Source organism: Vanessa cardui, chromosome 28 (assembly GCF_905220365.1).
Source record: "Vanessa cardui chromosome 28, ilVanCard2.1, whole genome shotgun sequence".
Taxonomy (NCBI): Eukaryota; Metazoa; Arthropoda; class Insecta; order Lepidoptera; family Nymphalidae; genus Vanessa; species Vanessa cardui.
The window spans coordinates 6,846,616-6,861,591 of NC_061150.1; the positions used below are offsets into that span (position 1 = coordinate 6,846,616).

General features: G+C 34.1%; 1 protein-coding gene across 1 annotated transcript; it reads left to right on the forward strand.

Moving 5' to 3' along the window:
* The first annotated feature begins 5,471 nt into the window (after positions 1-5,471).
* LOC124541706 (phospholipid phosphatase 5) lies at positions 5,472-13,279 on the forward strand. The gene is made up of 6 exons (XM_047119642.1): positions 5,472-5,673; positions 6,815-7,001; positions 8,231-8,300; positions 9,164-9,292; positions 10,931-11,098; positions 12,473-13,279. Exons 1-6 carry the CDS (start codon positions 5,597-5,599, stop codon positions 12,691-12,693), a joined length of 852 nt encoding a protein of 283 aa, XP_046975598.1. The 5' UTR covers positions 5,472-5,596; the 3' UTR covers positions 12,694-13,279.
* The last annotated feature ends 1,697 nt before the right edge of the window (positions 13,280-14,976 follow it).

Genomic DNA, 14,976 nt, shown 5'->3' on the forward strand with positions numbered 1-14,976 from the left:
TTGTGATTTTTTTTTTTATGTATGATATTACATATATATTAACTTTACGCTTAACCACAGTTCATAATCGCAAAGGTCTAACTTTAGCCTTATATTTACAAAATATGTTTAGGCATCTATTCATCTCTTTCAGTCACCCATGAATTCGCATTTGAAGGAAAAGGACAGCGCTGTTCAAATCAGCGCGTCGTAAATATTATTTGAACGTAGAAAATATTTTGTGATAATAAGATATCAAGATATAAGCAATGAGGTCATACGGCCTAAGGCCTACTAACATAAACACGTACGATCGTAACGTAGGAAGCAGTTAGTTATAGTACGACACAACTTAGATGTATCATCGGTAAAATTCGTAAAACCGATCACATACGAGTTGAGTACGCTCTCCCAAATTATCAATATTGATTTCATATGTGAATATGATTTTTACGCAAACGTAATAACTTGTAATGTCATGTGACCTAATATATTCGTCAATTCGACGCGTCGGTTTACACGCACTCGCTGTCTCGGGTCGAACTGACGCGGGAATCTATAGCGACGAATAGCGTCGAGTGGCGCGATAGGGAGCTGTTTCTATTGGTTGTGTAAATCGGCAGTGATCGGTTTGCCGATGCTATACACACCTATTCGTACTATACACACCATTTGTCAGAAGAACATAGCATTATTTATCTCATCTCCGAATCAAAATTCATAAGTGCATCCATTATTGACCAAATTAGACTTAAAAGTGAATTTACAAACAAAATTAAAAAAACAAACGAGCATTTATTAGAATCTTTTATAAAAATTGTTTTTAATATACATTTAATTTAAAAAGTTTTATTTTGTAGTTAAATGTTTACAAAAACTTAAGGTGAGTTTCCACTGATATCGTTAAAAAAATGATGCTTACAATTATTCCGAATATTATTTATAACTCGTTAAATGATTTCTTTAAATATATTATCTGTAATTATATATTTACCGAGAAAAACGATTCTAGACAAAACAAACAACTCTAGTCTAGACTCAGCTTTAGACACAATTTTAATTTTAGCAATTGCATTATATATGTAGTATAACATAACTTTATATATCAATTAATTTTATTATATATAAACATCAGTATGAATAAAAATATTTCATTAAAACCAACACTTCTGAGAGCTAGGCAAAATAATAAAAGAGAGATTGAAGCGAATAATAAATATCGAATATATTCGATATTTAAAACTTTAAAAAAATAAAATGAGAAAAAATGTCACTCAAAATATTCACGTTTAAAATCGATAATCGTAGAACGGAATTTCAGATCACGATTGAAAAAAATTGGCGCCAATTATTATGTCATTATTGACATTTCAATAAATGCGAATATTCGTTACCTGTCTGAATATATTGTTGTTTGCAATTCGCGCCAATTATTATGTCATTATTGACATTTGAATAAATGCGAATATTCTTTATCTGTGTATATGTGTTTGAATGAAATGGTATATCTTAAAATTACAATAATATAACCTACTTATACTACCTTTGCGTTCACACCACAAAGATAATTCTTTCTAGAATGACACTGCATTTGACATTTACCATCTCTTTCACACATATGGTGTTAAAAAGAATAGCCAAGATATTTATCATTGCGATATATTATACATACAGCACTTATGTGTTTATATTCTTACATAGGATTTGTAAACTCTTTTGTAAATATGTTTTAATCAATGACGTTTACTTCGGTTATATTTTATATAAAATGATTATTTTTTGTTATATTATTTTTCATCTGGTTTACAAACATTGAAATATTTTTGGAATGAAGATCTTAGGGACCATTCTTTATAACGTAAGACTATTTTCGCTAGTTCTTGATCCCCCCTATTATAGGTAAAAATAATAATAGGCCAACCCCCTGTTTAATATTTATTACGTAAAAAAATGGATACACGATTGGTTTATTTTTCTTTACATTTACTTTTTTTTACATGACTATATTTAATTTCGGCAATACTAATACTCCAGGGCCCCGGAGTTTAGGGGGCCTTCTAAACTCAACCTTAAGTTCACGACCCTGCGCACAAGATTTCTTATTTGCTATAAATTTAAAGGGTATTAGTTAAAGAGGGATGGGAAAGAGGGCATGAGGGCCCGATTCTTTTTCTATGCACCGGGGCCCTTCCTCACCTAGCGATACAATTGGTAAGAACTATCGTAACTCTTTCCCCCGATCAGAAAATGGTCGACTCCCCCAAAGCCACTGCTAAGAACTTTGGCACTCTTTCCCCCGATCAGAAAATGGTCGACCCCCCCATAAATGGACCCTTAAATAATGTAAAGCCTCTGTCTGTCCATCTTTTGTTCTTGTATACAATGTTAAATAATATTATTTAAACGAGTTTTTATATATTTTTTTAAATTCAGATAACATTTTTGTCAAGGTAATCTATCTTAAATATTGATATAAAGTATCTTTAATTTAATTTTCATTACATAGTATAAGTATAACACAAAGTCGCTTACCGCTGTCTGTCTGTATGCTTAGATCTTTGAAATTACGCATCGGATTTTGATGTTTTTTTTTTAATAGATAAAATATTTCGAGATGAAGGTTTTCGTTTATTATACACTTACAATACAGTAAAGAAACAAGAAAAATCTGTAGTATATTTAGTATCGGCATTGAATCCATGCGAAACTGGGCCGGGTCGCTAATACATGAAATATAGTTAAAGCTGCATTTTTCAAGCGAGTGTCCTATGACGCCTCTCGTAATTTTATTTGTCAAGTTCTTTATAAAAAATACAGCAGGTAACTGCGCGTGTCTTATTAAGCTCAAATATAAATATAATCGGAAATGTTAGAAAGAGACAAAACATTTAATTGTTGTATTGTATTGCATTTGTTTTTATATATATAAAGAACGGTTCCCGCGCTTTTTCTTATTTGATTAAGGCAATGGAAATTTGTTAAAATTCCCAAGATTAAAGCTGAAACGCTAATATTAATATCTATTTAAAAATCAGTATGATTTAATAATTAAGAAGGTATTTGTTTAAATAACGATATTTTTCGTGATATTATGTATATTTTTAATTTTGTTTTTTTTTTTTTTTTTTTATGGAACTCGTTGTCTTCGCATAGCTAAAGCTTAAGTATATACATACTTTCATAGAAACTTTTTTTTTTATTTATGTTAAGTTATGTGTAAGTCAAAGTTATTAATTATTAACAAAATATTTTCTGATATTTATATATAAATGTATTTAAATTTATAAGGGGTTAAGTTATTTTTCTTGTATTTTTTTTTTTTGTATTTCTAAGGTACTTAAAGTAATTTGTAATTTTATTTTTATGATAGCAACACAATAAAGAAACACGATGGATATTTTTATAATTTTACTTATTTTCCCAAATGATAAAATTAACATAAAGCCGAGATGGCTCAGTGGTTAGAACGCGTGCATCTTAACCCATGAGTGCGGGTTCAAACCCAGGCAAGCACCACTGAATATTCACGTGCTTCATTTGTGTCTGTAATTCATTTCGTGGTAAAGGAAATCGTGAGGCAACCTGCATGTGACTAATTTCAACGAAATTCTGCCACATATGTCGATACTAAGCCGCTTTAGAGGAGCGTGCTGTAAAACGCTCCCATCCTTCTCTTCAAACGGAGAGGATGCCTAGCCAGCTGTGGGAAATTTGATTTATTTATTTATTTATTATGTCACACTGTATAAATATCATTACAGGATTGTGTCCCAATTCGATATTTCAGCACTTAAAAAAAAATTTAAATATCTATCTATATTGTACATGATATATTCCAAGCAGCAATTATTGTGAGTTCAGTCAGGCTGCAACAAAACAAATCCACTCTGCGTGCTATCGCATTGAGAGTACGTAGTGTATGATGATGATGATAAATTAACATTCAGCGAATCATAAGTTGAAATTATTTTGAAAATTAAATATTCAATCTAAAAATCAAATTTATAAACGAATAATATTTAAAATTAAATATGTTTGTAAGAAGTGAAGACTTTTATTTTATTTTATCGATAAGACGTTTAACAGAATCCCAAAAAGCGTGCAAAATGCTTCTGTTGAAAAATTAAAAAAAAAAATGATTAAGGAACGCGTGTGGGCAAAAGGTTATTATACAATTAATGAGTTTATGATTGATAGCACACCCTGGAAATGAAACGATCGCTCCCTGGCTATTTCATTTCATTTAAATTGTTTATATAATACATGAGACAAAAAACTCTCTGAGTTTCTTTCGCCGGTTCTTCTCAGGTCAGGGTATTTTCTTTTCCGAACCGGTGGTAGTGTTTCAATTGTCCATCAATAAGAAAGTGTAATTGAATAAAGCAATTTGAGTTTGAGTTTAAGTGATCGCGATAATCATTAAATTAGATATTATCACTTTAATCATTTTTTGAACAATAGACATAGCTTTTATTCACAAACATTTTGATCAATATTAAGGGAAACTTCAATGATATTCTGATAAACAGATATGTTATACTCATACTAAACAACAAAAAAAAGTGTGCCGCGCCGGGGACCGTTTATTTTAAATTTCGCTGCAATTAAAAAGGATAGTTTGATAAAAAACAATAAATAAAAGGAATAACTAGATTTTTTAATTACGTAAAACGTATTACTACATAATTACGATGTATTATGACGTATTACTGGAATAATTATGATGAAAACGACTGAAGGCAAACGTCCCAATTAGGACGTTTTCAAGTCTTCACTTTTTGCGCGTTAATGACATATCTGTTTACTAGAACATCATTGGGAAATTTAGTATTAATGTATATCTTTATACTTTTTTTAATAGTATAATTTATTGGTAATGGCAACATAGCGTACATTTACTGATATTCAAGGTTGTTGATAATAATGTCAAATATTTGCCAATTTATGACGTTCAATTAGTGTTACTAGTATATAGATTTGCCTTTACAGAGTCTTATTTATTACAATCAAGTAAGAAATCCGGGAAATATAAAAGAATCACAAAATAATAACAATTTGTTTTTAATACTCGAGTCGGCAAGTAATTTCCTAAATTTTTACATCAAATTTAATTTTTGTAGTACTTCAATTTTTTTATTGAATAAACCTTTACATATGATATAGTTATACATCATGTTAGCTTTTAAATATTTTATTTTTTGTTGAAGAATAAATTTTGAATAAATATTAGTTAAAGAAGATGAAGTTTAATTAAATTTGTAAAACTACTTAAAATAAATATATAATATTATTTCTGCTTCACCTTTCAAACCGAAGATCCTTACGTACCTTTTGAAAAGCCTTTTAATAGCAGTAATGTTACATTTAATATTATATTTGTATACAATACGAAGAGTTTAATGAGTATATTTAATCTTGTAGCGTTATTTAAGTAAGTTCTAACGTTCTAAGAGTCGGTAGCTTTAGGGAATATTTTACAGATTGCACTGGCAATACCGTTATCAAAGTCAAGCAAATTTCCCAACCCCCTCTACATACAATGTTTTGGCAAAATAATAAAATAGAACAATAAATATATTTTACTTTAGATTAAATTAAATTATTATTGAAAAATAAAATGCCACTTTTACGCTCGGCCAGTTATAATCTATTCATAGAAATTCTTCTTCGTATTCTTTTATTCTCTGCTTTTTGGTGAGTTGGCGACCATATGTTATAATCTAATTTTTCGATAAGATTTTATGAATGAAACATATACCAAATATATGTTAAACCCGCACTTATATCTTTATTATTTCATTAAGTTCTTCGAACATTAAGTAATATTGTGTTAAAAACGATTTTGTGTCGAAAAATATGTGCTCAAACTAATCATTCATTTTAAATGTAATGGATTTCCGCTGTATGTATCCGCAGCGCGATTTGTGCAATAAAGAGAGAGTTACTTATTAAAGAAATCAATGTTTACACTTTATTATTCATATTACAATTATTACATATTTATTATTTATATTACAATTTATTATTATTATGGAGTCTAGATGGCCCAGTGGTTAGAACGCGTGCATTCTAACCGATGATTGCGGGTTCAAACCCAGGCAAGCACCGCTGATTCATGTGCTTAATTTGTCTTTATAATTCATCTCGTGCTCAGCGGTGAAGGAAAACATTGTGAGGAAACCTCCATGTGACAAATTTCATAGAAATTCTACCACATTTGTATTCCACCAAACCGCATTGGAACAGTGTGGTGGAATATGTTCCAAACCTTCTCCTCGAAGGGAGAGGAGGCCTTTAGCCCAGCAGTGTGAATTTACAGGCTGTTGTTGTTGTTTGTTATTACTTTATTATTTAAGCTATTAAAATATTACCGAACAATATTTGTTTATATATTCTTATTAATCATTTACATTGATGAGGATGTGCCCTAGAGCCTACACAAGAGAGGAAAACAATCATAATTGGAATGAGCTTAACTTACCATTACAAAAAAGATAAAATGGATAATTTATTATTATGTCAATACTGTATTGCGATTTATCAAATTTGAAGGCATGCCAAGGCAAACAATGGTTTAGTTCAATCTTGAGTAAAAGTATTAACTCAAGAATAAATAAATAAAACATATTAATTAGTATCTAGTCTTTGCATGCATCTTTGTTCATGATTAAGGGGATGTCAGTAATTAACATAAAAAGGTACCCTATATCCATGGATCCAAATTTGCTATATACAAAATTTAATCAAATTCAGTATCAATATTTTTGCCGTGAAAGATCAATAGATAGATAACGATTGGAAGTCACAAATTAAATATATACTTTCTATTTTCCAGTTACATGGAATCATTGAATCCGTTCATCAGAGTGATACCACATTCGGAATTGGAAAATAACTGTAAATACCCTCGGCACGAATCCTACGTTCCCAGTGGAACGCTTTGGTCGATTGTACTATCAGTACCATGTGTGCTGTCGTTGATAGCGTGGGCAGTGTGCAACGATTGCAACGATGCTTTGGAGGTAAGGCTTGATAACATCGGTGGCAGGGACAGATTTGGTACTTTATTTTTTACTTTGGACTAATATTATGCGAAAGTTTGTTGGATGTATGTATGTTTGTTGTTTGGCGGATTTACAAATCTGCCCCTACTAGACTAGTAGGCTATTCAATTTTTGCCGCCCCTACTTTTTTTTGCAATTTATGATTTGTGTTCTATCATCCTCATTACATCGGTTTTTTCCAGTTATTAGTATGATTATAAACTAGGTGATATTTCTGTCAGTTACTAGATTATTTTTCTAACCCGCTATGCAGTGACGAGTATACGGATTACGGACGTAATGTGTGTACAATATACATATAATTATAAGATTTTTTTAATTTCTGTAAGATAATAGCAAATTTGGGCTAAATTTGCAGCGCCTCTGAATCTGCCGCCCTAGGCCTGCTTAGCCTATTGGTAAATCCGCCACTGTGTTTGTTACCTTTTCACGAAAAACACTACTGAACGGATTTGGATGAAATTTTACAGTAATATAGGTTATAAATCAGAGTAACATATAGGTTACAATTTATAATGATGTTACGTGATTTGTTTATAATATAACGATACATATCAAGTACTCGTGCAAAGCCGGATCCGGTCGCTAGTGGAGTATATACTGTAGAATCCCGATTATCCGAACATCGATTTTATCCGAATATCCGATTATCCGGAGTCATACGTCTCGGCTTTAATTAGTAAGTAAATAATATAAAAATGTTTTGACGGCGCAACGAGGCATGTATACGGAATATTTTTAGACATTTGTAACTTTGTCGTTTCGTAAATTCGAATCGTTTGTAAAAAATACATTGGTAAAACAGGCATATTATTCGATACAAGATTTTGTAGATGATAAAAAAGCGTGGAATTAGTACCTGTTGACTTCCAAGCATACATTTACATACATATATAATTGTATTTAACTAATATGACTGTATTTTGTAAATGTTGAAAAAGAGTAACTACTGCGTTTCTTGCCGGTTCTTCTCGGTAGAATCTACTTTCCGAACCGGTGGTAGCTTCACTTAATTGTTCAATGACGATTCAAAAGTGCTTGTAGAAGCCTACTTGAATAAAGTTTATTTTTATTTTTGATTTTGTATAGCCCTGGTTTTATTTCATCCGAATAATTGGGATTCCAGTGTATGTAATAATATCGAAGTTTGTCGGCCACAGAGTAAATAATTGAATTTATATTTCCAGTTTCTCCTTTCCTGGTCGCTTGCTCTGGGGATAACGGGAATGTTAACTGATACGGTTAAACTAATTGTTGGTGAGTGTTTTATTGACTGCCTCGTTGGTCCATTAGCTAGATATATGGTCTAAGATCATCTGTATTTAAACCCTAGATTGGGGCGGTAGTAAGTTACTGAGTTTTTCTATTGTGCAATAGCCTATTGGTTATTATTATGAGTTTAAAAATGTTTATTTATTAATGAAAGTTGGCAATAGTAATTAATTTATTCAAAAATCAATAAATAAAAATGCATTTTTTCAAACGTTTGTCACGTGACACAAAACGCTCCTGATTGGCCGGGCTTATGATGAAGTCACTTTCTTGTAAACCCTGCTTTTCTACTATATGTACCACAGATTAAAATACAGTAAAGTGACGTCACCGAGCCCATTGCAGCGCCATATTGTCCATGTAGCGTTTTCGCGCGTTATTTAAGTACGGAATTTTTAATATGATATCTTTCGGCAAATATGTACTAGAACTAAAAAAATCAACTTTTACTGGTTTCCTCTACTAAATAATATAAAATGGTGGTTTTCTTGGTGGTAGGGCTTTGTGCAAGCCCGTCTGGGTAGGTACCAACCACTCATCACTTATTCTACCGCCAAATAACAATACTCAGTATTGTTGTGTTCCGGTCTGAAGGGTGAGTAAGTGTAACTACAGGCACAAGGGACATAACATCTTAGTTCCCAAGGTTAGTGGCACATTGACGATGTAAGGAATAGTTAATATTCCGTACAGCGTCATTGTCTATGGGCGATGGTGACCACTTACCATCAGGTGGCCCATATGCTAACCGCCAACCTATACCATAAAAAAAAATGGATTTTAAAAACCAGTCTAATAGCCTATTGATGCTTTTTCGCATTGTCTAATAGCCTATTACTATCGATCAGGTCGACCGCGCCCAGATTTCTTCTACCGCTGCTTCCCTGATGGCATCGAAACGCCAGAGCTTCAGTGCACAGGCGACATATCCGACATTATGGAGGGGAGGAAATCTTTCCCTAGTGGGCACAGCAGCTGTAAGTACAGCACACACATAAAGATTATTTTAAGCATAAGATATTGTAATGAGCTGAGATGGCCCAGTGCATCTTAAGCGATGATTTCGGGTTCAAACCCAGGTAAGCACCACTACATATATGTACTTAATTTGTGTTTATAATTCATCTCGTGCTCGGTAAAGGAAAACATCGTGAGGAATGCATGTGTCTAATTTCATCGAAATTCTGGCAAATGTGCATTCCACCACAATTGGAACACCACAGTTGGAACAGCGTGGTGGAATATGTTCCAAACCCTCTCCTTAATGGAAGAGGAGGACATTTACATTTACTTTACTTACTACTTACTTGGTTGTCTCATGATTGTCGAACGAGATGACTTATAAAGACAAAATAAGCACATGAATCAGCGGTGCTTGCCTGGATTTGAACCCGCAATCATTGGTTAAGATGCACGCGTTCTAACCACTGGGCCATCTCGAGTCTTATAATATAACTGATATAATAGTGAGTAACTTAGGCTACAATACTATTTTTTTTTTTGTTAAATTCAAACGCGTACAAGGTTGCGGGCTCAGCTAGTATATTAATAATAATAATTATCCATGTTTTGTTTTTATTTGTTTTTATGGAATAGCTTGGCGGACGAGCATATGGGCCACCTGATTGTAAGTGGTCACCATCACCCATAGACAATGACGCTGTAAGAAACATTTACTATTCTTTACATCGTCAATGCGCCTCCAACCTTGGGAACTAAGATGCTATGTCCATTGTAACTGTAGTTACACTGGCTGACTCACCCTCAACAAAGCAATACTGAGTACTGATGTTTGAGGGTAGAATAACTGATGAGTGGGTGGTACCTACCCAGACGGGCTTGCACAAAGCCCTACCACCAACTGTCTCAGATACCCAGGTATAAATAAATACCTGTCTCAGATATAGAGGTGCGCTTTGGCATTTTGCAAATACATGCATAACACCTTTATGGTAGTAAAGCAAAACTAAAACTTGGAGACTTTGATACCTCAAATTACATACATAGTTAAGTGCGGAATTTGCGGGTAGAAAAAGAATAAGTTAGTAAAAATACAGTAAAATCAGTTACTGAAGTTTATGGATAAAAAAATCTCTTGCTGTCTCACGTATAGAGGTTATTGTAATGATACAATAAGGAACAAACCCCAGTTACAGAGGCTTGCTTCGTCCAACTAACAGAGGTGATTCAATGCCAAAGTGATGGGACCGCAGTATGAGTTCCAGTTATGGAGGTATTTCACTTATCCAGGTCCCAATCAGAGTCGGATCTAAAGGTCTGGAGGCCCCCGAGCCACAAAGCAGTGGGGGCCCTAGACAAACAGAAGCGTGAACAACCATAATTATACTATCATGAATTAATTACTTTTTCATTTCAATCACTAAGCTATGATTTATTTACTTGTATCGGTAACTTTTAAAATATTAAATAATAACATTATTATAATTTGACTATATCTCGGTATTTGTTTACTTGCTGAAAAATGTGGCCCCCACTCATGTGGAGGCCCCAGGACAATTGCCCCGGTTGCCCTCCCCTGAATACGGCCCTGGTCCCAATTAACCAAGTTTCTTTTTTATCAAATTCCATTTTACGAACCATCGATTTCTTCACAGTGTCATTTTGTTCGTTGGGTATCGCGTCAGCTTGGATCTGTGGACGATTGGGCACGATATCCAGGAGGCGTGGGTCAGGGGCCAGGGTGCTGACCACAATCATACCCCTCGTGATGGCAGGCTGTATCGCACTGTCCAGGACCTGTGACTACCATCATCACTGGCAAGGTAATTCGTATAATAATAATAATTTTAATAAACATGAGACAACATCACATACATTACTCTGATCTTAATGTAAGTAGCTAATGCACTTGAGTTAGGGAAAATCAGACGTAACGATACCACAAACACCCAGACCCAAGACAACATAGAAAGCTAATGATAATCTACATCGACTCGGCCGGGAATCGAACCCGGGACCTGAGTGGCGTACCCATGAAAACCGGTATACACACCGCTCGACCAAGGAGGTCATCAATATATAATATACTCCATTCATATCGTAGATAAACAAATAAGTATACCATCAGATTTTCTAATAGGTCAGCTATGTAATAGTATATTAATACTAACAGCCTGTAAATTTCCCACTGCTGGGCTAAGGCCTCTCTTTTGAGGAGAAATTTAGGAGCATATTCCATCACGCTGTTCCAATGCGGGTTGGTGGAACACATGTGGCAGAATTTCGTTGAAACATGCAGGTTTCCTCAACAACTGCCTGTAAATTCCCACTGTTGGGCTACAGCCCTGCTCTCCCTTTGAGGAGAAGGTTTGGAACATATTCCACCACGCTGTTCCAATGCTGGTTGGTGGAATACACATGTGGCAGAATTTCTATGAAATTTGTCACATGCAGGTTTCCTCACGATGTTTTCCTTCACCGCTGAGCACGAAATGAATTATAAAGACAAATTAAGCACATGAATCAGCGGTGCTTGCCTGGGTTCGAACCCGCAATCATCGGTTAAGATGCAAGCATTCTAACCACTGGGCCATCTCGACGCAGGTTTCCTCACGATGTTTTTATAAACACAATATTAACAGAATATTCAGTGGTTCTTGCCTGGATTTGAATCTGTAATCATCGTTTACGACACTTTTCATTTAGATTATATTCATATTTGGGTATAATACTTGTTGACTTCCAGGCAGGATATATAACATACATATATAATTGTATTAACTTTGTGTTTTTAAATGTTGAAAATGAGTAACTATTGATTTTCTTACTGGTTCTTCTAGGTAGAATGTACATTACGAAACGGTGGTAGCTTCTCTTAATATAGTTGTTAAATGACTTACTTGGTGGTAGGTTGTGGTAGCAAGCCCGTCTGGGTAGGTACCACCCACTCGTCAGATATTCAACCGCCAAACAACAGTACTCAGTATTGTTGTGTTCCGGTTTGAATGAGCCAGTGTAACTACAGGCACAAGGGACATAACATCTCAGTTCCCAAGGTTGGTGGTACATTGGTGATGTAAGGGATGGTTAATATTTCCAACAGCGCCATTGTCTGATTGGTGGTGATCACGTACCATCAGATATTGATAGTTGGGAAAAAAGTTCATATATACGAATTATGGGATTGTGGTTTTCAGATGTCCTGGTGGGATCGATCTTGGGGTTCACGGTTTCAGTGCTTTGCTACCGTCAGTACTACAATCCCCTCACTTCGGACCTAGCTGGAGTGCCATATATAGTATCAAAAGCAAACTCAGCTAAATACTTCAGCGGCAAACCGGATATAAGTCCGATTAAAGACTGCAAAGAAGAATCTACGCCGTTGCTGAACGGGAAGAAAGACGATAAATGGATTTAATGTTATCATCAACAAGTGTTGCCAGGATAAAAAAATTCGGTACCTTTTTTGTTGTTGGAAAAATTTGATGATGACTTACTGAAGTTCCATTGTTATCGTAATGACAGTATTCGGACTGTGTTGCCATGATAAAAAAATCGATACTTTTTTATTGTTGGAATATTTGATGACTTGATGCAAGTTACACCAGATTCACCTGCCCTGGAGGCAGTCTGCCTATTCGATTTGATAACTTATAGAATCTTATTCAGAGTAATTATTAAATAATTACTGATTTAAAGAAGTAAGCGGTGCTTATGTATTATAAAAATGATTGGAGTGCGTCAAACATTACAGTGAGGCTAAAATAGCGAATACAATTATCTAGTATTCGATGTCAATAATAGGCTATTTGACTGGTTTTTAAAAACAATTTTATATTACTTAGTAGAGGTTACGTAACCCAGTAAAACGTTGATTTTATTTCTAGTACATATTTGCCGAAAAATATCATATTAAAAATTCCATATTTAAATCACGCGAAAACGCTACTTGGACAATGGCGCTGCAATGGGTTCGGTGACGTCACTTGCCTGTATTTTAATCCGTGGAACATAGTAAGCAATCGAGGTTAACTAGCAATTGACGTCATCATAAGCCCGGCCAATCTGGAGCGTTTTGTGTCACGTGACAAACGCTTAAAAACTTTTGAATAAATATTATTTTCAACTTTCGTTAGTGAATAACCATTTTTAAACTCATAATATACACTGATTACAATAATTCACAATTTATTTTTTGCATTGTCAAATAGCCTATTAATTAGTGATATCTTTTGACTTATAACCTATAAGGCGAGTAAGGAATGCAGTTATATCATTAATATATTATCTGTGGTAACGATAGGTGTTGCCATATACAAAAAATGAACAAATTCGAGTAGATTATTATGAAAAATTTATTTTAATTAATTAATTGGTTCTATAGTTCTAAACTATATCAATAGTAATATATATGTGTATGTCTGTCTGCAACGACTAAAATACTGAACCAGATTTGATGGTATTCAATATTCATTCTGCCTGTACACGTGCATCTTAACCGATGATTTCGGGTTCGAACCCAGGCAAGCACCACTATATATATGTGCTTAATTTGTGTTTATAATTCATCTCGTGCTCGGTGAAGGAAAACATCGTGAGGAAACCTGCATGTGTCTAATTTCATTGAAATTCTGCCACATGTGCATTCCAGCAACCCGCATTGGAACAACGTTGTGGAATATGTTCCAAACCCTCTCCTTAATGGGAGATGAGGCCATTAGCCCAGCAGTGGGAAATTTACAGGCTGTTACTTTATTTTATTTTACTGCCTGGAAATCAACAAGTATTAATTCCACGCTTTTTTATAGTCTGTATAATCTTGTATGGTATAATATGCCTTCTTTACCAAAGTATGATTTTAGAAATGTATTAATTATGAAACGACAAACTTAAAAATGGATAGACGTAAAGAACAATAATATACGAACAAAAATATATATTAATATTATAAATGTGAAATTAATACTGTCTGTCTTTCACGACCAAACCGCTGAACCGATTTTGATGAAATTTGCTATGAAGCAAACTTGAACTCCGAGGAAGGCTACTTTTTTACTAACAAATGACAACTAATACCCTAAAATTTGAACGAAGTTTCGGGCAACTAGTTGTATATACATATATGTATAGTACGACACAAATTAGATGTAGCATCGGAAAATGCAATGGAATGATAATAAAACCGATCACTGCCGATTCACAACCAACAGAAACAGCTCCCTATCGCGCCACTCGACGCTATTCGTCGCTATAGATTCCCGCGTCAGTTCGACCCGAGACAGCGAGTGCGTGTGAAGCGACGCGTCAAATTGACGAATATATCAGGTCATGCGATATTACAAGTTATTACGTTTGTGTAAAGATCATATTCGCATGAGAAATAAATATTGATAATTTGCGATAGCGTACTCAATTCGGATGTGATCGGTTTTACGAATTTTGCCGATGCTACATCTAAGTTGTGTCGTACTATATATATATGTTGTGTATTCAAATCATAAGAGAGAGAAAGTGAATAAACAACATATGACCTTCAACGAACGCGTTGTCATTGGGCGAAAGCATAAATACTCTATGATATTCTCTATGGATTTTCAAGTTAAATTAAAGCTGATATAAGTTATACATAGTGTTGTTTTATATATGTATATTATGTAGTGTTTGTAGTAGAATGATATAGCTGAGATATTAGCATTGAATA

Excerpts from the sequence above, each read along its gene's own strand:
- LOC124541706 (XM_047119642.1), top strand. The coding sequence starts at position 5,597 with ATGCCACTTTTACGCTCGGCCAGTTATAATCTATTCATAGAAATTCTT. Across the intron at positions 8,301-9,163 it reads TACGGTTAAACTAATTGTTG|GTCGACCGCGCCCAGATTTC; the intron begins GTGAGTGTTTTA and ends ACTATCGATCAG. Across the intron at positions 11,099-12,472 it reads CTACCATCATCACTGGCAAG|ATGTCCTGGTGGGATCGATC; the intron begins GTAATTCGTATA and ends TGTGGTTTTCAG.